General features: G+C 43.6%; 1 protein-coding gene across 4 annotated transcripts in view; it reads right to left on the bottom strand.

Moving 5' to 3' along the window:
* Positions 1-22870, bottom strand: part of Grip163 (gamma-tubulin complex component 6) — a 525896-nt gene that overhangs the window by 86319 nt on the left and 416707 nt on the right. For all 4 annotated transcript variants that reach the window (XM_075670058.1, XM_075670059.1, XM_075670060.1 and 1 more), the window contains one exon: positions 21359-21396. In XM_075670058.1, the coding sequence (XP_075526173.1) occupies positions 21359-21396 (38 nt within the window). The remainder of the gene's footprint in view (positions 1-21358; positions 21397-22870) is intronic.

The raw sequence follows: 22870 nt of genomic DNA, 5'->3' as shown, positions 1-22870 counted from the left end.
GGGGTAATGACACGTGTACTTATCTTTATCGGGTGACCACGTTTCGCCGCCGCCTAACAAATGTTATCATACAGCGCGGGACGCGCCTGAATGTATCCGAAGTTTCTGGAAAGTTATCGATGCTTCTATCCGCTCTCTGTTGACGCCGAACCTTATGTTATCTGATGTCATCGCCTGACACGAATGGTGTATAACTTTGTGGAAGGCACGCGGGTCCCAGTGGTTAATCTGGAACATTCGACGACTGATCTATAAAAGCCGACGCGCTTGACCCGCTGATCAGATTTTCGACAATCACTGACCGTGTTCGCCGCGATCGTTGTGCTTTAAGTGTAGCCTGTTTTGTGGGCACAGGTTTGCCCAATAAAAGTTATTTTTGTCGTTCACAATATTGCTACTGTGTTATTCAACGTCACCACCACGTGACAATATCTATAGCGGCTCCACAGCCACCGTAGTCCTCCATAAAGAAAGCAACAAAATCCCAATAAAGAAAGGCGTCAGGCAGGGAGATACGATCTCTCCAATGCTATTCACAGCATGTTTACAGGATGTATTCAGAGACCTGGAGTGGGAAGAATTGGGGATAAAAGTTGATGGAGAATACCTTAGTAACATGCGATTAGCTGATGATATTGCCTTGCTTAGTAACTCTGGAGACCAATTGCAATGCATGCTCACTGACCTGGAGAGGCAAAGCAGAAGAGTGGGTCTAAAAATTAATCTGCAGAAAACTAAAGTAATGTTTAACAGTCTTGGAAGAGAACAGCAAATTACAATAGGGAACGAGGCACTGGAATTGGTAAAGGAATACATCTATTTAGGGCAGGTAGTGACCACGGATCCGGATCATGAGACTGAAATAATCAGAAGAATAAGAATGGGCTGGAGTGCGTTTGGCAGGCATTCTCAGATCATGAACAGCAGGTTGCCATTATTCCTCAAGAGAAAAGTGTATAATAGCTGTGTCTTACCAGTACTCACCTACGGGGCAGAAACCTGGAGGCTTATGAAAAGGGTTCTACTTAAATTGAGGACGATGCAATGAGCTATGCAAAGAAGAATGATGGGTGTAACGTTAAGGGATAAGAAAAGAGCAGGTTGGGTGAGGGAACAAATGCAAGTTAATGACATCTTAGTTGAAATCAAGAAAAAGAAATGGGGCATGGGCAGGACATGTAATGAGGAGGGAAGATAACCGATGTTCATTAAGGGTTACGGACTAGATTCCAAGGGAAGGGAAGCGTAGCAGGGGGCGGCAGAAAGTTAGGTGGGCAGATAACATTAAGACGTTTGCAGGGACAACATGGCCACAATTAGTACATGACCGGGGTAGTTGGAGAAGTACGGGAGAGGCCTTTGCCCTGCAGTGGGCGTAACCAGGCTGATGATGATGATGGATTCAAACCTGCCATGCCGCAGCCGCCTGTTGGATCCAATCCAATCCACCAGACGCGCCATGCGAAGCTGTATGATCACTCCAAACTTCCCAGCTCCCGTCGGGTTCGGCGCCTAGCAGACGAAATGCTCGGTGGGAGGATGATTGACAGGAGCGTGTCGTCATTTTGACGTCCCCAAAAACGTGGCCGCGCCCTGCGGCTGACGACGTCGGCACGGAGTAGGCCAATCGTGCGCGCCGGTAACCGAACGACCGTGCTGAACAACCATCTCCGATCGCACCTCTGTGTGGCAGAAAGTACATCTGACAGACTGGACGATGTTTGAACGAAAGATTAAAGGAGCATGATTATAATGCTTCGAAAGCAGTCGCCAGACACCTTGGGATACATTGTAGAGATTGAGGATGTCGGCCATTGTTTATGAAATGCAAGACTGTGAGCAAAGACGGCAGCCAAATGACAAGAGAGATAATTGAAGCTGCTGAGATTGCATGTGTGGGAACTATATGCATAAGCATGCCATCCGTCTCCCTTACTGCAAAAGAAATCGATTTCCTCATGCGCTAATCTGAAATTCTGTACCCTTGTTCCTTTTTTGCAATGTCAAGTGCAGTAAAAATGATCACATGACAAAGCCAGCTTGGCACTGGTGGATAGCCCTGTTTGTGAAGTTTTTTTTTTTGTTGCTCTCGCCCTTTGAGTATCTTCCTGTATTTATACCACTGACAAGGGAATAAAACTATAGTTGCAAGTAGCGCTATGTGGTGTGTGTTTCTCTTCTGTATGTCTTGTCAGAATGTAGCACAATCCAACCTCTAACAGTGCATTAGCTATTTTCACCCAAAAAATAAGGTTGTGTAGGTAGTTTTTTAATAATGTCTAGCATATTGCCGTGAATGCCCAATGCAGACAGGTCACACAGGATTCTGTAACGCCAAGTTTCATCGTACGCCTTTTCTATATAGAGAAAAACGGATAAGAAGTATTGTTTATGTAAGAAGGCGTTGCGAATGTTTGCTTCAATGCGCACGAGATGGTAGCTTGTAGACTGTCCTCTGAAACGGCACTGATATGGATCAAGACTTTTGTATGAATCAAGGAAGTGTAAAAGGTGACAGTTTATCATTCTTTTGAAAAGTTTGCAAATACAACTTGCAAGGGCGATTGGACGGTAACTTTTTACTAATGTGGGGTCATTGCCTCGTTTCAGAATCGGAACAATAAGGGATTCCTTCCATGCAGTAGGAAGGAACCTGGTAGCCCATATAGCATTCAAAAGTGTGAGTAGCGTTATTTTAGTATCACTGTGGAGGTGTTTAATCATGTCGTACATGATCCTGTCAGGTCCAGGTGCAGAGCTCTGACATGCAGTCAAGGAGGCTCTCAACTTGGCAATGTTAAAAGGCAGGTTATAGGATTTGTTCTGTCTGCATTTGCGGTCGATGGCCTCGTGTTCTGCTATTTGTTTGTGCTTTAGGAATGCCTTGGGATAATGATTGGAACTGGAAATGTGCTCAAAGTGTTTGCCAAGAACATAAGCTTGGTGTTCCAAGCAGTTCCTTTCATCATTCACTCGGGGCAACGGACAAATTTCTTCTCCCTTTAGCCCCTTCTCAGCCCGTCCCATACTTTAGCCTCTTGAGTGTACAGATTTATATGTGAGAGAAACCTGTGCCAGCTTGCCCTCTTTGACTGTTGTCGAGTCCTTCTTTCCTGGGACTTAACCTGTTTAAGTTCTATTAGATTTTTGACTGTAGGACATTCTCGTAGTTTGCCCCAAGCTTTATTTTGTCTCCTTCATGCCTGTCTACAATCGTCATTCCAACAGGGGATCTGTCTTTTGAGTGAAGTGCCACTTGTTTGAGGAATGAACTTTTCAGCGACGTGAATGATAAAAGCGGTAAAGAATGATACAGCATGATCTATACTAAAACTACTATTAATAAAATCTTGTGATAAGTAAGTGGATTCCTTATAACATTCCCAGTTAGCTGAGGCCTGTTTGCAGCAAGGGGCATGTGGAGGTGAGTCATGTTGGGTTACCAAGGTTAGTGTTACTGGGAAGTGATCACTTCTGAATGGATTTTTAATTACAAACCATTCTAAATCAGGGAACATAGAAGAGGAGCCGATTGACAGGCCCACTGACGATTATGAATTATGGTGGGCATTACGATATGTTGATTCCTTCTTATTAAAGAGGCACGCACTGGAGTTTAAAAGGAAGTTTTCAATGAGTTGATCTCTCGTGTCGCATCGTGAGTCTCCCCACATCGTGTTGTGAGTGTTGAAATCTTCCACGAGCATGTAAGGCTCGGGAAGCTGATCAATGAGATTATAAAAGACTTTTTTCGAGATGATGGTTCGGGGGTATATACTAAATGGAACACACAGTGACAAATTTATGAAAAAGAATGGCTTGAACTGACACTGCTTCAAGGAACGTCTGAAGGGTGAGGTGTTGGCAAGCAACAGACTTGTCAGTTACTATTGCTACACTGATGGAGGTGTTATCCTCATCACGGTCTTTCCGGAAGATGGTGTAGTTGCTAAGACAATTAGTGTTCATAGGTTTGAGATGTGTCTCTTGAACATAAAGCAACTTTGGATTATGTTTGTGTATGAGTTCTCTAATATCGTCGAGGTTATGAATGAGTCCTCTAACATTCCATTGTAGTATTTGTGTCTCCATGATGACAAATGTGTTGGTACTCTGTGTTTAAAGGGACACTAAAAACAAATTATAAGTCACGTTGACATGCACTGTTTAAGTACCATTCCAAAAACCTCGCAACGCTTGTTTCGTGCCAAGAAAGGACTTAGTTTATGAGAAAATTGCATCAGAAGGGTCTGAATACCTTTTCCGAAATTCAAATCTCCTGCTACCCAACCGGAGGAGTGGTGATGCTGCATACGCCATCACCACCCTTTGCTGCCGTTGGTGAGTAAAACAGCGCCTGACAGACAGCGGCACCGAGCCAAAACAGAGCGGTGGATTTGCCGCTGCAGCTTCTTTTTGGTCAAGTGGCACAGACAATTCAGGTATCCCGCAACATAACAAGTAAGTCGAATTCTCTGCAACTTGCAGTTTGTGCAAGTTTCGCGAGCCAGCAAAACCAGTGCAGCACTACGTGATAACAAAACTGCTGAAACACGAAAGCATGGGCGGCGAGGAGTCCAGCAAAAACAAAGCCTTTCAGCCATCCACATCGTTGTCAAGGGTAACTTCAATGAGTTCCTCTTTCTAAAATTTATGTAGAACTGGACAAGTAGCATTTTATTTCATCTTATAATACAATACAATAATGTTTTTTGCAACGAGTGGGTGAGCACTAGTGACAGAATTTAACTGAGGAGTGCTTTTGTCATTAGGCATGTACTTGAATGTCCTGGGGGAGTCGCTAATCATGTACTACATTTACCTCAGTTTCTTGATTATCTGTTTGCGATAATATTGATGCCTTAAAGATTCTCAAGCACTAATCGATCACTTTAGCTTGACTTAATATATGCCTTTAGTGTCCCTTTAAGAGATGAAAGTTAGCTCACATGCCCCTTCCAGGCGGCGTGATGTGAAGTTTGTGTCTTCTGAAGCGATCACGAGAATTACGCCACTCCTTAGGCTCTGATAATACCGTCTGGCTAGTTACCGTATTTACTTGCACAATGATCCCACTCGCATAATGATCGCAACCCTGAATTTTGTCATTAAAATTCGATTTTTTCTTTCCCATGTAATAATCGCACCCAGAACTTGCCACAGCGATATGTCGTGTGCCAAGTCTAGCTAATGATGATCATGCTTACCATCTGTCGAATGCTGTTGAATGCTATGCGAACAACTCTTCAAGACATACCAAGTGGTCTGCATGCACCAAACATTCTTAGGCAGATGCCCCATTTTATTTCTTTCATCATTTTGCACACTCCCATGAAAAAAGAAAAGCTACAACAAAACTTGCCCTGGCTTTATTATTTGTAGGCTTTATAATCATTGTGGTTAACAACAACAAAAAAGGCGCCTTTCCATTCTTCTCATCTGCACTCTTGGGCATGACACAAATCATGAGCGGCAACAATAGTAGCCACGTTCACACTGATATGTTAGAAGTGTACCCTATTCATACGCCGATGCTTGTAACACAGCTAAGATATTCGCCCACCCTTAGTGGAAACGTGCCGTATTAGGATAGTAGTGAAGACAAATGCCGCAGTTTCTGCAGCATACCCGCCACGTGTTTCAATGTCACTGGCAGTTATGCACGCCCATCTCTGTTTCTGTCCCCTCGAAGTGAACATGGCTATGTTATTGCCGCAGACTTGCTTATATTAACGATATTATTCATTACTGATATTCATCGTGATATTCATTACGCTGTTTGACACAAGGGCCTCCTTTCCAGAGAAGAGACCTTTGAGGCCACCAACCCAGAGGTTGATGAACCTCTCTAGGATGGCGGAGCAGCGTTAACTGCAACCGCGGAGGAGCTGGTTCGTGTGCCGCCTGATTGCTGCGAGTGGGCCGGGCAGCCGCCAGAAGCTGTTGTGATGCTGTCCCTTGACACGCCACATCGGCTAAGGTAGTCTTAGGCAGGCAGGACACCCGCCTGCGTGCCTCTTTAAAGGATATTGTCATGTGCCTCAAAAAGAAGGACTGGCGACGTTTAATGGGGACAGCTGGCTTCTGAAAAATAATGGTGACGGGACCAGGCTATAGACTGGGTGGGGGTAGCAAGCGCACTTCTTTCTTCTTGGTCTTCCTGTCTCTTCCTTTGCACTGTCGCCACTACTACAGGTGGCATTTCCCCCCTCCCTCAAAAAGACAATTGGCTCGATGGTTAAGAAGCATTGTAAAGGAAACGAAAACGTGGTCAAGGCAGATGCTGGCGCAAAGAACACAGTGATCGCCACAGGAGGAACAAGTGCAGCAGAGGTGAATTGTGACGTACAGAGTCTAAAGAAACAGAGGTAATCGCATTAGCTGCACATATGACCACAAATATATATAAAAAAAGAATAAATGAAGAATGAATAATCACAAATGCAGAACATATAGCTTCATGCGGACGACACGAACAATGTCAGGACTGGGTATGGGTCAAAATACCGGTTGAGCAACTTTTCACTAAGGGCACGGCGTCGAACAGGAGTCCACACCCACACTTGGTCACCGGGGTTGTAGCATACATGTCTGTGGCGGATGTTATATAACGCCGTGCATCTGTGTGCTGCTGCTGACCGATGTGCAGCTGCGCAAGCTGGCGAGCTTCCTCAGTGCGCTGGGCAAATTCTTCGCCGTCAGTAGTTAGGCGCTCACCGTCATGACACGGCAGCATAGCGTCCAGCATCGTCTGAACTTCGCGGACGTAAAGGAGACGAAATGGTGTAAAGTGTGTCATTTCTTGTACGGCGGTATTATACGCGAAGGTCACGTAAGGCAAGATATGATCCCCTGTGTTGCGCTCGATGTCGATGTATATCGAGATCATGTCCGTGATGGTCTTATTTAGGCGCTCTGTAAGTCCGTTGGACTGCGGATGGTAAGCAATAGTCTTTCGATGCCTAGTGTTGCTCAACTGAAGAGTTTCGTCCATGAGCTGTGCTGTGGACGCTGTCCCTGGGTCTGTGATTACAGTGGACAGGGCACCATGACACAAGAAAATGTGGTACATGAAAAACTGTGCTACCTCAGAAGCCGTGGCTCGTGGAAGTGCCTCTGTCATGGCATAGCGGGTTAAAGAGTCAGCTGCGACAATCACCCATTTGTTGCCGTCGGTTGACAAAGGAAAAGGCCCAAGATAGTCCAAACCGACTTGGTCGTATGGCTTATGAGGTGGTTCGACGGGTTGCAATAACCCGACGGGCTTCGTGGGCAGTGACTTTTGCCGCTCACATTCGTGGCAGCCTTTAACATACTGTTTGACGCTTGCCGAAAGCCTGGGCCAGTAATACATCTCGCATACTCAGGCAAGCGTTCGTGAGGAGCCTAAGTGGCCAGATGTGGGCTCGTCAAGGCAAGTGAAAAGAATGTCGTCCTACAAGTCTTTTGGAACCACCAGGAGATAGGCTCGGTCATTTGAATGGGCGTTCTTCTTGTAAAGCACATTGTCTCGCAGACAGAAGGACGTCAGTACGTGACCTAGATGGCGTGGAATGGCTGTTGGCAGGTCCTCTAAGTGGTTGATGATAGGTCGAATTTCAGCGTCGTCACGCTGCTATCATCCTCCTCTGACTCTCGACTGACAGATTCAACGGGTGCACGCGACAGTGTGTCAGCGTATTCATGCTTGCGGCAGGACTTGTAAACGATAGTGACGTCAAATTCTTGTAGCTGCAAGCTCCACCTTGGCAGTCGTCTTGAAGGATCACGTATGTTTGCCAACCAACATAGGGTGTGGTGGTCAGTCACCACTTTGAAAGGACGGCCATAGAGGTAAGGGCGAAACGTTGTGATCGCCCACACAACCACGAGACATTCTTTTTCTGTGGTAGAGTAGTTTGCCTCGGCACAGGACAGTGAGCGGCTAGCATAAGCTATTACTCTTTCATTCCTGTCTTGATGCTGGATGAGTACTGCACCAAGACCGATGTTATGGCGTCAGTATGTACCTCGGTGTCAGCTTCGTCACCAAATGTGCCACGAAGAGTGCTGACTGCATACACTGTCGTGGTTCAGCAAAAGCTGCCTGCTGCTGATTTGTCCAGGCGAATGACATGTCACCTCTTATAAGGCAAGTCTGCCATCAGCCAGAAATTTTAAATGAAACGTCGATAATATGCACACAAACCTAGAAAACGCCGCATGGCCTTCTTGTCGGCAGGAGGAGGAACGGCAGTTACCGCGGCAAGTTTGTCGGGATCGGGTCGGGCTCCTCTAGCGCTTATGACGTGTCCGAGAAACTTGAGCTCTTCATAACCAAAGTGGCACTTTTCTGGTTTAAGCGTGACATCAGCCGATCAGATCACTTCTAGCACATTCTGCAGGCGATGAAGATGTTGCTCAAATGTTTCAGAAAAGACTACTACGTCATTGAGATACACGAGACAAGTCTGCCACTTCAGTCCAGCGAGGACAGCATCCATAATTCATTGCAACGTAGCTGGTGCTGAACACAAGCCGTAAGGAAGCACATTGGGATATACAAAGGCAGTTTTCTCGCGGTCTCTTTCATCTACCTCGATCTGCCAGTATCCACTTTTCAAATCGAGTGACGAAGAATACTGGGCGTGCTGTAGCCTATCTAACGAATCGTTGATACATGACAATGGGTACACGTCTTCTTTAATTACGTTGTTGAGCTTCCGGTAGTCGACGCAGAAGAAGCGTAGTGTTCCGTCTTTCTTTTTGACAAGAACAACCGGAGACGACCATGAGCTCTTGGAAGGTTCGCTAACGCTATTTTCAAGCATCTCTTTTACTTGCATACGAATCATTTCGCATTCTTTCCCTGACACATGGTAGGGCTGTTGGTGTATCGGCCGTGCGTCGTTGCATGTGATGATCCTATGCCTTGCTATTGAATTCTGGCGAACCTTAGACAAACTTGCGCAACATGCCCTGAATTCAAGCAAGAGCTTGCGTAGTGTTGCCTGGTCATCTTGTGATAGCTCTGAATCAATGCCGATGTTATCCAGTGACTTGTCAACCATTCCCACTGCTTCAGAGGCAAAACATTCAGCCCCATTCTCTATTTTGTCGGCAAACACAATCGAAGTGATGACGTTTGTCTCTTTTTTAGCGGTCAAGAGATCCACGCCATTCCTTCGGCACTAAGGGTGCCGTCTGGGTGGGTGTTGTGTCCATCACCTCTTCAGAGGCGTTGGACATGCACTCTTGCGAGTGGTCTGTTTGACGAGAACGCTTCATCTCAGGGGACGAGGCCCTTAAGGCCATCAGCCCGAAGGTCAATGGCCCCTTCTTCCGAGACAGCAGTGTAGTGTTAGCTGTAGCCACCAGGGGAGGCGGATGGCATCATTGCCAGCACAGTGTACGTGGGCCGGACAGCAGCTGTAAACCATTGTGGCGCTGCCCCCTGATGCACTGCTTGATGATGCACTGATGGCAGGTACGCTACCCGCCTGCAAGCCTCTTTGAACGATATGTTTTCCTTGACTTTGATTGTTACTATTTCTATTTGCTTTTTCCAGGATGGGCAGGAACACGAGTATGCGGCATGCTGCCCATCACAGTTCACACAGTGTGGAGTGTCCTCGCAATTGTCAGATAGGTGTTCTTGGGCACTAAATTTAGTGCAAATATGGTGGCCTTGGCAGTTCTGTAAACTGTGGCCAAATATTTGGCAATTAAAGTATCGGAGAGAATTGGGAATGTATGGTCTGACCAGGATCTTTATGTACCCTGCCTCAATAGTCTCAGGCAGCATACTTGATACGAGTTAGAATTAAATGCTTTGTTTTGATCTCTTCGGCATCACACCTCAACTTAATTCTCTTGACATTGGTCACAGTCTGATCACTGCAGCCTTCTAGCAGTTCAGCTTCAGTCAGCTCCATCGGATCAGCATTGGAAACGACTCCATCGGTAGTGTACATAGTGCGGTGCGGTGTCAGTGTCACTAGGAGCTCCTCGAATGTTACTAGATTGAATAGTTTTTCATCTTGCTCCTTTTTGTGAAGTTCCAGATAGTGATCATCGCTTGCCAACTTGGAGACATTATAACCTGGACCAAAAGCTTGTCAGTGTTTTTGCAACCAGAAAAGGTGAGATCATTCTCGCTATCTTTTTTCTCTGAATGTATTACATGAAATTGTGGGGAATTGTGAATATTTCAGCCAAAAAACTTGAAAACTTCTTCAGTGTGCCCTCGTTTCTGAGGGCAATGAGGGTGTGGGGGGAATGAACTTGCCATATGTAAAGGTGAATTGTTTGACAACAACACCAGCCACCCACCATGGAGCCCAATGAAGGGATGAGGCAGGACCTGGAAAGGACAGGTCCTGCAAACGCCAGCTGTACGCCAGTACTAAATTTGCACGACACTATATCGTGCAACCTACGACGATCAGCAAAACCCGCAAAGAGCGGATAAATCAACAGATCTCTTAGGCTTGTAGGGCCCTCTGGGCTGTACTTTTTGGCAATAAGGTAGTTTCGCAGCTTACGGGATTATTTGACTGAGCTATGTCAGATGCTCCGTTGCCATAGTCGGAAGTTCGAATCTTCTTTCTTTTTTTTTTTTTTTTGACGATGGTGAGCTTGAATGTCACCTCCTCCAGTGCACTACATCTGCAGGCTTGGAGTGATGCCTGACACTGTGCCGAGAGCAAGTGGGGCTATACTAATCCAGGTAGAAACAAATTAGGAAGGCACACTAAGCTTCAACAAAGACACTGCCTCACCAGAACAGGAATTGGCCTCCCTGGTGCAGTATTCAGCCACTCCCTCCCTTATGATTCCTACAATTAACCCATGGCCCTCAGTCCCCAGCTGCAGAGCACCTCACCAAACCGGCGGTCGGACATGTAATGCAGCAGAGGGTGCGGAGAATCTCTGGACTCGGGCAGCCACCAATGAAAATTGACCCTGGGCCCTTAAAAATCCAAACTCTTGTCAAGTGAGGCTGGCTTAGCAGGACTCTTTGAGGAACTATCAGACATTGTTTGTGATATCAATGGCCTTAGTGAGATTAGAAGAACTGGTGAAGCCTATACAGTGCTGACTAAGAGCCATGTCCTCTGCTACAAGGTCTCCCAGAAAAGAAGCAATATGTACTAGGATTCCTAATCCATAAGGACATGGCGGGCAACATTAATGAATTCTACAGTATTAATGAGAGGGTATTATCAAACTCAATAAGAGGTATAGATTAAAGGTAGTACAAGCCTACGCTCCAACGTCCACTCACGATGATGATGAAGTAGATCAGCTTTATTAAGATGTTGAATTAGTGATGAGAAAAGTGCAAACTCAGTATACTGTAGTAATGGGTGACTTCAATGCAAAAGTGCAGAAAAAGCAAGCTGGTGAACAAGCAATTGGCAACTATGGTGTCGATTCTAGGAACGCTAGAGCAGAGATGCTGGTAGAATTTGCAGAAAGGAAGAAGCTGCGAATAATGAACACCTTTTTCAGGAAGCGTAGCAACAGAAAGTGGACCTGGAAAAGCCCTAATGGTGAAACAAGAAATGAAATTGATTTCATACTTTCTGTCGATCCCAGTAAAGTGCAGGATGTAGAAGTGATAGGTAAGGTAAAGTGCTATGATCATACGTTAGCGAGGGCTAGGATTCACCTCAATTTGAAGTGAGAAAGAATAAAATTTGTCAAGAAGAAACAGGTCAACCTAGAGGCAGTAAGGGTAAAACCAGACAAATCCAGGCTGGTACTTGCAAACAAGTATGCAGCCTTAGAACAGAGAGATGAAGATAACATAGAGGTAATGAATGAAACCGTAACTAGACTGACTTCAGAGGCAGCAATTGAAGTGGGAGGCAAGGCACCAAGGCAACCAGTAGGCAAGCTCTTCCAAGTAACAAAGGACCTAATAAAGAAACTAGAAAGAATGAAAGTGCCCAACTCAAGAGATAAGATTGAATTCGCGAAACTGTCAAAACTGATCAACAAGGTGAAAATAAGGGATATTCAAAATTATAACATGATAAAGAGTGAAAGACTGTGGACTCGGCGGCACCGTACGGCGCATGATGCTGCAGGGTGTCTACCAAGTTGACATTTCCAAATTCCCTGAGCTTTCCAGGTTTTCCCTGAGTGCCTTTGCCAAATTCCCTGAGCGACACAGAACTTTGTCTTATGTCAAGAGACGGGCTGACACCATGTCGCCTGATGGTGTCACTCTCTAGTAAGCATGCTACAAAATAAAGAAAACGACTTAATCCAGCTTGAATAGTAAAGGGTAGTGTTTATTTTATTCAAAAAGAAAACAGAAGGGAGGAGTTAGTAAAATGCACAGCGAAAAAAAGATATATTGGAAAAAAAATGTGCAAATCTCATAGTGAGACATTCTCAAATACAAATAAAAACGAGATGCACACAGAAGCAAATATTTTCGAAGATTAGCTATTTGCTGGAGACTTCATAGAGAAGGCAAGTCAAGGTGGGAGAATGCCTCTGAATTTTATAGTGACCCATCGTAAATATATAGTAACTTATATTCATTAATTGTAAAGTGAATTGTACTACGTTTCTTCAATAAATATATTGAATCATCCGCCCACATTACTTGTAAAGGTTAATTATTGGGCCCAAGCATTACAACAAGGGAAGAGGGCATTCCTTCCAAGAGGGCATTGCCCTGTTGGAAGGGACGTCAAAGAGGGCAATGCCTTCGTGAAAGCGGTCGTTTGAAGGGATACATTCCACTGAGAAGTGGAATGGGTGTACCTTAAGAAAGCAGAATGTGCAATTTACTGAAAGCCCATTGTTCAGTGTCTATTCCTTGTAACCACCTCACAGTAAGGGCAAAAATAAGTTGCGTTCGCAAATGTTATGCCGTGACCGAAGGGGAAATTACGAGATTCGCAGTTTGTTTCTCCGGTGTTCTGGTGAGCTAAACAAGCCATCTTGTTTATTTCTAAGGGAAATTAGGGGCATGGTATGTATAAGGTGTAGGCAATGAATGGGTGGGTTAAATGCAAATTTTCAAGTAGAATAGGTATGCAAGTGGTCCATAACCTCATTAGTTTGTTTTACGAGTGGTGTAAGACTTACACTGCTGCGCTTGCATAATTACAATAACAACTGAGATAAAATTGTGCGAAGAGGAGAAATGCGCCAAGTTTACCAAGTTTATGTGCGATGGTAAATGCATGTTAATCAAATACAACATCAAATATATAATAGTGAACAAGTGTTCGAAATTATCACGTTACTGCTATTGTCCCAAGAGAGTTTCAGATACTTTATACTTTGAAGGAATAGGCAGCATTTCAAGTGGAATGTGTTGCATAGTTTTAATATTTCTGGGTTATTGAGAAGCGTTACGAACAATCATTGAACCCTCATTCTTTTGTACTTACTTTGTCATACGTGATATATTAGTTTCGGCTGGTATTCTCACTGAACTAAAGAAGGCAGCTTCGTTAGGTTTGGTGACTGTAAGGAAAAATTAAAGGGTGAAGTGGAGGTGAAGTTCCAAATAAATGGCTTTCGTAATAAATTACGTATGCAAGCACTCCAGTGTGTTTGAGCGTGCCTAACGAGAGCGAAAGAATTGAGCCCGCTGCTCTGGCAGCACTATAAAAGCCGCCAAGACCAAATTTAGCGAAAATTGGTGGCGCCCAATGGAAACTTCCTGTGTGAAGTGGTTGGATCAAATACAGTTTTTGTAAAAATTTTCTTATACAAGCATTAGAGTGTGTGATATGGCCGCTATCAAATATGCTTCTCGGTGTCCCGACATAGCTGTAGTTTACAACAGGTTCATATTTTGTGGAAAGTGGAGGGGGGCCATTGTAACTGCAATATGTGACAAAATTTTTACGTTCCTGGTTCGGTTAAAGGTGCAAATAATAATGAGCCGTCATTTTACTTTCCTTATTTTCATGTGTCATAACACCGTCCATCCTTGTTTCAGCGATGTCCTTCATGAACTAAACAATACATTTTGTTTATATTTGGCGAAAATAAAGGGCGCATTATCACCAATATGAAGGCAAACTTCGAAGATAGAGAACTAATTATGATATTTTTAGTATATTAAGCATGTAAGCTATTTGGAGCTTTATGAATGCGTTTTGTGAACAAAGAATTTATCCCATTGCCCTGGAATAATTGTGAACTCAACAGATATCAAATCTAGTGGAAATTGAGTGTGTGGGAAGGGTGGGGAGGGCATTATAAAGCACTAAAGCATTGCATACCCCCCTCAGCAGTTGTAGTGGTGGTTTTTAACAGGTTTGCTGGATGTCAATTGTCGCAGGGCCGATATGGCGAGTCCACTTTTTTTAATGTGTGAATATTGCAAGCAATTTATGTTTATTGTACATCATCGCCTATAACCTCGACAGTACTATTACCTAAACTAGCCATACATTTATTTTGTAGACTTAAACAGCAAATATAATTCTTTGTTGAATAATTTAAGTTCTCTGTGGCAAATGTGCCTTTTTATGTACGCAGTACTGCTGCTACTGGGCGCGATTCAAGACCACTGTGGGTGCACTCATTGCCTTTTGCCCCTGTATCATCTTGAGATGTTATATAGTTGCAAGAGATAAATGCAAATTCAGCTCATTTTTCGGGCCACCATGGTTCACCATGTGTGATTGATAAATAGGTCCCTGTCAGTTAAATATACTTAAACAGAAGCATTTCAGGCTATTTCATTTATTGTAATAGTAATTGGCAAAATATATATACACACACACGCACACACACACAGAGAGAGAGAGAGAGAGAGAGAGAACGAAAGGTCAGACAATCTGTGGTTTGCACCCCCCCCCCACACACACACACACCAGAAATAGTTGGTACGCCACTGCATGTCTTTTACTGCCGTAGAAAATCAGAAAAAGCTCTGAGGGCCTGCCAGTACACTTATTAAGCACATCGGTGCTCATCCTGTGACAAAAGGCAGCGGGTGCACGCGTGTCCCGTGACAATTGCCCCTTCCCACGGTTGTTGAGCTTCACCGCAATACCATGGTAGAGTGTATAAGCGCGACTGGACGAGGACGAAGAAAGAAACAGATACACAGACACAGCGCTTCACTTTCAACTATATATTTTATTTTCGCACGCATCGATAAATATATACCGTGCGAGCGGAAACAAACGTGCAAAAAAGAACATTGAGTGGTACATTAAATCTATTGAAAGGACTCATCGTATCAGCAAGAAAGGTATTGCACGTGAACGCCCAGTAATTCCTCGTTTTTTCGATTTCACTGAGAAAATGTGTGTTCTTGAAAACTGTTCCAAGTTGCAAGGCGAAAACATGTCAATCTCAGAAGACTTCTCACCAGCAGTATGGGAAATGCGCCGGAATCTATGCAATTCATCCCAAGAAAATCGTACCAGAGGAGACAAGGTCAAGCTAATATTTGATAAAGTGAGGATAAACAGCGATCTGTATGCCTGGAATAGCACTTCATGAAAATAAGAGGACACTCATGAAGCGCGAAAACCGTGTGGCTTATGAAAACAGTCACTCCAGCTCGTGACAGAATTCACTTCAACCCTCGCTATTATGTTTGAATGCAAGGAGTGTTGTCAATAAAACCGAAAAATTAGGAGAAATAGTGCTTGTATACAGCCCCGATATAATTGTCATCACCGAAACCTGGTTGCATTCTCACATTCACAATTCAGAGGTGCTTCCCAATTTCTATTCTATCGTTCGTTTCGACTGCGGTAGCCGGGGAGGGGGCGTTGCCATTGCTATTAAAGAAGGCTTATCATATAATAAAGACGAAGGAATACCCAATCACGAGAGCGTGTGGTGCAGTATCACTATCAATGGAACGTCAGTGTTCATTCACAGCATATACCGACGACCAAATGCACCAAGTGACTATCTTGCTGAATTGCACGACTTTCTGTGCCGTAAGATTAACGAGCGTACTAAGCTTATCTTAGTCGGAGACTTCAACTTAACAGGGACTGACTGGGGAAATCTGACAATTGGCAGAAACGAGCACAGTAGTTGTGAAATGCTTCTGAATCTTATGTTTAGTTTTTCTTAAACCAAGCTTGTTAAAAAGCCAACACGTATACAAGGGCAAGCAAGCTCAATTCTTGATCTTGATTTCGTTTCCAAGACACTTAACCCTGATATTAGTATTGAAAATGGAATCTCGGGCCATAGAATGATTTTACTTACTTTTGATAACTTCAGTTTCAGTCCTAACCAAATCACAAGTATATCTCATATATCTGTCAAGGATTACGGCAGGGCAGATGATGTCAGTGTTATTGACTACATTGAAAAACGCTAGATAGTCTTTTACAGTCGGGATTTGAAAACGTGAGTGACGTATGGTTGAAGCTGAAACGAATAGTAGCGTACTGTGAAGAAACATTTATGCCATCAATAAAAAAGCGAGTAAATAGAAAGACACTTTGGATTACACGCAGAATTATCCACTTCAAAAGAAGGTTACAAAGAATGTGTATAAAGAAAGCCAACGTCGATGCTACAATTGAGCTTTCAGAAATTCTCAAAGCAGAAATTTCTTCAGCAAGAAGCAATTTCTTCACAAATACATTGACCAATTTTATGACACATGAGCCAAGAAAGTTCTGGCGTTACCTGGCAAAACCGGGGGCTTTGATCGACCAAATGAAAATAGAAGGAGCCATTACATATGACGCAAACTGTATCGTGAACACTTTTAATCACTATTTCCAGTCTGTGTTCACCCGTGCTTCTGCCTCAGAATTCAATCAAGCGGAATACCATTCCCACATGCCTGACCTTGTCATAACAGAATGCAGCATTCTTAACTTACTGCTACAGCTTGATGAAAAGAAATCACCTGGGCCCGATAGATCACCCAATGCTTTTCTAAAACGATAAGCGCAACAACTGCCTCCTCTTCTTCAAAAAATTTTCTTATCCATAGAAAGAGCATCCGTGCCCGCCGACTGGCTTTGTGCCAAAGTGGTCCCGGTGTTAAAAAAAAGGGAATAGGCTCTTAGTAAGCATGTATAGGCCTATATCACTAACCAGCTCTTGCTGCAAGTTAATGGAGCATATACTTAACAAAGCAGTCATAGCCTACATGGAAAGCAACAAACTTTTATATGTAAACCAGCACGGCTTTAGGAAGGGACTATCAACAGTTACACAATTACTTGAAATTACATGTGACCTTGCGGCAGCTATTAACTCTAGTTTGCAAGTGGATGCAGTGTTTGTTGACTTGGCAAAGGCTTTTGGCGCTGTCCCACATCGTAAATTAATTGAGAAGTTTAATATTATTGGCATTCAAACATAACTTCCTGGATTGCAGCTTGCCTCTCAGGCTGTACTTAATACGTCGAAATAAAAAAATGCCAAATCCAATAGCCTAGACGTTTGCTCTGGTGTTCCACAGGGATCAGCATTAGGACCTACACTTTTTTAATCTATATGAACGACATTTTTTCCTGTGTCACTCCAAATGTTGTACTGAGATAATTTGCAGACGACTGCATTGTGTTCACTGCTGTTTGTTAACAAGATGACCAAAATAATTTGCACTTAACACTCATTAACATTGATTCTTGGTGTAAAACTTCGGATATGAAAATAAATGTCAGCAAAACGTCATCTGTCACTATAACAAGGAAAAAACGCCCATCTACTTTACTTACCTTTTATCAGGATCTGTTGTGACGCGTAATAATGGAGTAAAATACTTGAGGGTAACATTTACTTGGGTTGGGAATTGAGTTGGGAATCCCACACAGATAACATATGTACAAAAACATACCACCAACTTGGATTCATCCGACGAAAATTTGCAGTTGCATCCCCGCATGTAAAACTAAACATCTATAAGACTCTAGTAAGACCCATTCTTGAGTACAGCTCCACAGTTCGGAACCCCCATTAGTCTTATCAGAAAACAAAATTTGAAAGAATTCAGCCTAGCACTCCGTTTTATTCCTGTTACTCCTGCTACGATAGCGTGACACTTATCCGTAAAAGGGCTAGCAACTCGACGTTAGAATGCCGACGACCAACTGCATGTATGAAATTTCTTTTCCTGTTATATCATGCTTGTATAAGCATAACTAAAGATGCGCACCTAAAGCCAGCTCACTACCGCTCCAAAAGAATCAACCACGACATGTGCATACAGCCATTTGCTGCTAGATGTGACTTATTCAAATTTTAATTTTTTCCTCGATCCATAGAACTATGGAATAACCCGCCCCACCATATTATGAATGATGTGTCACTTGATGCTTTTGTTGCGAATGTTGAATATTTTTTTGAAAAGCAGTCCCTTTTGTAAATATGTTTGCAGCCATAGCTTTCTTGCTTATGGGTCATGAATTGTATGATTCTAGAGCTCTGTAGACTTTTGATTTGATTATGTATGTAAGCTATGTGTCTTTTCATTCATGTTCCGGGACAACAAACCTGTTGTACTACCTATTGTTCATTCCACTCCTGTCATAGCCTGAGGAAGGCTCACAGTATTATGAAATAAATAAACAAATAAATAAATAAATAAATAAATAAATAAATAAATAAATAAATAAAGCCGTAAAAAACGAAGAATGCTAGGCATAATGTTAAGAGACAGAAAGTGAGCTGTTTGGATCAGAGAGCAAACAGGTACAGCTGATATTCTAATTGACATTAAGAGAAAGAAATGGAGCTGGGCAGGTCATGTAGTGCGCAGGTTAGATAACTGTTGGACCATTAGAGTGACAGAATGGGTACCAAGAGAAGGGAAGCACAGTCGAGGACGGCAGAAGACTAGGTGGGGCGATGAAATTAGGAAATTCGCGGGTGCTATATGGAATCGGCTGGCACAGGACAGGGGCAATTGGAGATCGCAGGGAGAGGCCTTCGTCTTGCAGTGGACATAGAATGGGCTGATGATGATGATGATGCCACTACTATAACCAAATATGGCACAGTCGAACCCACTTATAACAATATTCAACATATAACATATAACAAAATTCAAGTGCCACGAAAACTCCGTTGTTATAACTGATAATTGCTATAGCCAGGTTGAATGAAAAAATCAAAATAGGGGGATGGCAGAGCTGATGTGAGAAACCTATATTGGCGGGGAGGTCAGTGCCCCTCCCCACCACCTTCCTCCATCCGGCTTCTGATTGTGTTCATGCGCTTAACTGCTTCCTGGGCGCTCCGAAAGAATGGCACTGCCATAATGTTCACAAGGGTTGCAATGTGGGCTTGTTGGTAATGCATCTTCAACGGGTGTACGGTAGCACGATTAAAAGACTCACACACAGCGCTGTGTGTGTCCCTGTGTGTCTTCTTTTGCCCAGTTTTTTAATCGCGCTACCGTACACCCCTTGAAAACTGCTATAACAACTGCAAAGGGGTGTCACAAGTGGCAAGCATTATGCCAGCACCGCTGAGGCATCGCTTTGGTGGCCCCAAAAGGGGCCTTTTGGACATTGCGAGAAGGCTGCCGCAGCAGCCTGTCAGCTTGAGAACTCCAGAAGAAATGCTGAGGAGAGATCGTCACAGGCATCTTGCCATGTACTTCTCACTGGTTTGCACGAGAAAGGCCTATGTCCATCAGACTTGCATGCTGTATGTGAAGCTTGCCGACAACCTTCTCCAATGCATCCAGGTGCTCGACGTGGTGCAGCGGAAGGTTCCTCGCAAAAACAAAGCCCTGGAGGGACTGAACCATCTGCCGGTCCTCCTGTGAGGACAACGTTGAGGCAGCCTACCCTACTGCATCATCGCTGCCATCGCTATCTGATGCAAGCTCGTTCGCAACGATCGCTTCATTGGTTAAAAGCACTTAGTTTCCAAGTCCATAGCCGTGCGCTTTCTTTTCACCGGCAACGTCGTGCACTGCCAATGATCATCGGGTGGATCAGCCATCTTTCGTTTCAATGGTGAATCAAGCGAGGCTGAGAAACCGCATGGCCAGGAATGATTTTAACTCAACCAACAAACGCGAGCGATTAAGCTGTTTACAGAACTGCGCTGACCAGCGAGCAACAGAGCAACATATGCGCAATCTGCGAGTGGCGCAGTTGGCACGGTCCATTAGTGTTTCGGAGGGTGGGGCGGCGTAGGGCTATGGGCGCAGCCCATTCATGTTTGGAGGGGTGGAAGGGTGATGGGAGAGAGCCGCGCAGAGATGGCTGAAAATTGAGCGCGTGGTTGCTGTTTGGAGCAGCGGCCCATCGTGCAGCAGCTCGACTTTCTCGTTTTCTTTTCTTCTTTTCAAGGATTTCGCATTTCACTAGCTTTCGGCTAGGACAGCCAGCAGCCAGACTTCATCGTTATAACTGATAATGCGGCATCAGGGCATTGTAGTAAGCGGGTTATTTCACCATGGAAAACATACGTAAGATGATGGTGCGGTAGCTTCCTATTGTTATAACTGATATATTGTTAAAACCGGTATCGTTATAAGTGGATTCGACTGTATACCGAAGGTTGGTTACCTACACAAGGTTAACCCTTCCTGCCCGGAAATTTTGAAGTGCGAAGGGAATAGAAGACAGCACAGATGAAAAGGTAAAGATTGAAGAGGAGGACAGGAAAAGGTCCCTGCCGATTTCCTCCAGGTGGCTCATTTTGGAGGTGCTGTCTATGTGAAGCAGAGGCGAAAGAGGTGTGTTGCTTCCGCAGGGGAGACTTAAAAGGTCTGAGCATCCGGCATCGGCTCAACCCCCAGGATCCTCCTTTCCCCAGAAATGGCTAAGCTGCGCATGGCTACACGTGGGAGGGTCTAATCCTCGTGTGCTCAGGTACGTGGCGTCGCAACACACGAAGTGCCTGCTGACGCATATGGCCCTGCGGGTTTTTCTAGCATCAGCCAGGGCTTCATGCCTATGTAATCCAAGTATTCATTGATTGTAATCCACAAATCTAAGCTCTTATATCAGTTTACCAGTTAAATCCAAACTAGCCATGATTAAAATAGGTCTCTTTCTTTTGTTTCAGATTCAGTTTGTGACTCAATCTCGACCTGCTGCAATAAAAAATGTGTCGTTTCTTCTGTCACTTTTTCTGCATGTTATGCTGCAGCATTCTTTTTAAACGTAAAAAAAAAAATGAAATTCTGCTGAATTAGGGCATTCCCTTAACGTTAAGTTTCTCTCGCATTCTTACAACAGCATTCTTGAGTGTTTTCATTGGTGAATGCGTACCACCATCATACAAAAGATAATTTCCTTCTTTTTTACACTACTGCAGATAGCAATGAAGCTTGTTGAGAAGTTTCTTTATTAGTGGAAAAATCTAAAACAACATAAATCTAAAAATGCCTATTTTTGGTGATAATCGTGATATTAGACCCCATGCCCCCCACAAAGCTTACCTTGTAGCTCATTGAAAGGCAGTTCATGATGTTCTGGCCTGTTTAAGAAGAAAAAGAAAGAAAAGCAGGAACGTACAGCTCTTCTTTTGACCTGAAAAGACACCTATAGACACCCTGTGTCTCTTACTGTGCGCGTGAACCCATTTACCTACTTTTTTTTAATCCCTTACGCAGTGCTTCTAACACGTCCGATTAACCTCCCTGTCTTTCATTGTTCCCTCTCTCTTCTTCTGATCCCCCTAAGAAGTTTAACATTCCAAAGTGAGACAGGGGCTCACACTTATGAAGTGGTTATAGCTACTAGCAAGGCTAGTGAACCATTCTGGGTGTTTCATTTCAAATTTTTTTAGAAATTGCCTGTGGCAGATAGCACAATTATAGTCCATGAGTTGGTCTGCTAGATGGCACGATCAAAAATTGACAAAAACAAAGCATATAGACTAACGAAAAAAATTACAAATTACATTGTAAACTAATTATCTTGTGGCATATATTGCAATTTAAAAATTCTAGCAGGGGAGCTCGCAAGGCAGATCCACCTAGAATGGATTCTCAGGATGACACCAGTTTCGAGATAACAATTCCCAAACTTTGGGGAGAAATGCATTGGCATTCCACTTACTTTTGTGCATCAATGAATAAAACGATGTTTTCTTAAGAAAGTAAGTGGAACGGCGGTGCACTTTTATAGCAAGTTTTACTACACATATCTCGTAAATGGCGTCATCCACACAAGTGTTTTCAAGTGGATATGCCTTTCAGTCTCACCCACTAGAATTTGTAAATTGCTATGTGCCATAAGATAATTAGTTAAAGAAATAGTGAATTTCTGATAATTAGTTGATTATGCATTTACATTTTTTGTGCAAGTAAAATCCACCTCTTTATGAGTAGACCAGCTCATGGACTAGAATTGTGCTATCTGCCTCAAACAATTTAAGAAACATTTGCAAGCTTTCTCTGAAAGACCTTGTATATCACTCTTGCTGTGTACTATCTTTGTGCTGTTCCCCAATATGCAGAATAACTTTCTTTCCAGTAATTGAACACTTGTGGGAAACAAAGCTTATACAAGTGAAAAAAATTTAGAGAGACGGTATTTACTTCCCGGTGACAGTACAACTCAATATGCCGAGCTGTACCTCCCATTCAAATCCATTGTTAACCACCAAGTTGCACCATGGTGCACACTACAGTTGCATATATGGAGTACATTGCAGTGCGGCAATCAAGTGTGCATGGAAGCTTGGGCTGATTTCGCGCTATTAAATTAGCATGAAAAAGACTTGTTGCAAGTCAGTCCCAACTGTGTCTTCTTCTGTGCTGTGCTCATTTTATGCTATCAAGTATGAATAATTGGGTGGCTCTGAAAAATTCAACTTTGAAATATTGGTTGGCTATGGATGCAACTTTCATGACCATGTATCTTTCAACCTGTAGTTTCCTATGCAAATTGAAAGCTACTATTGCATGTTTAGGTGCTGATGCCTGACGTTATGAATGCGTTGGGCG

This window comes from Dermacentor variabilis, chromosome 9 (assembly GCF_050947875.1).
Source record: "Dermacentor variabilis isolate Ectoservices chromosome 9, ASM5094787v1, whole genome shotgun sequence".
NCBI classification, from domain to species: Eukaryota; Metazoa; Arthropoda; class Arachnida; order Ixodida; family Ixodidae; genus Dermacentor; species Dermacentor variabilis.
Note: the sequence above shows the minus strand (reverse complement) of the source record. Positions and strands in the feature narration are given on the sequence as shown.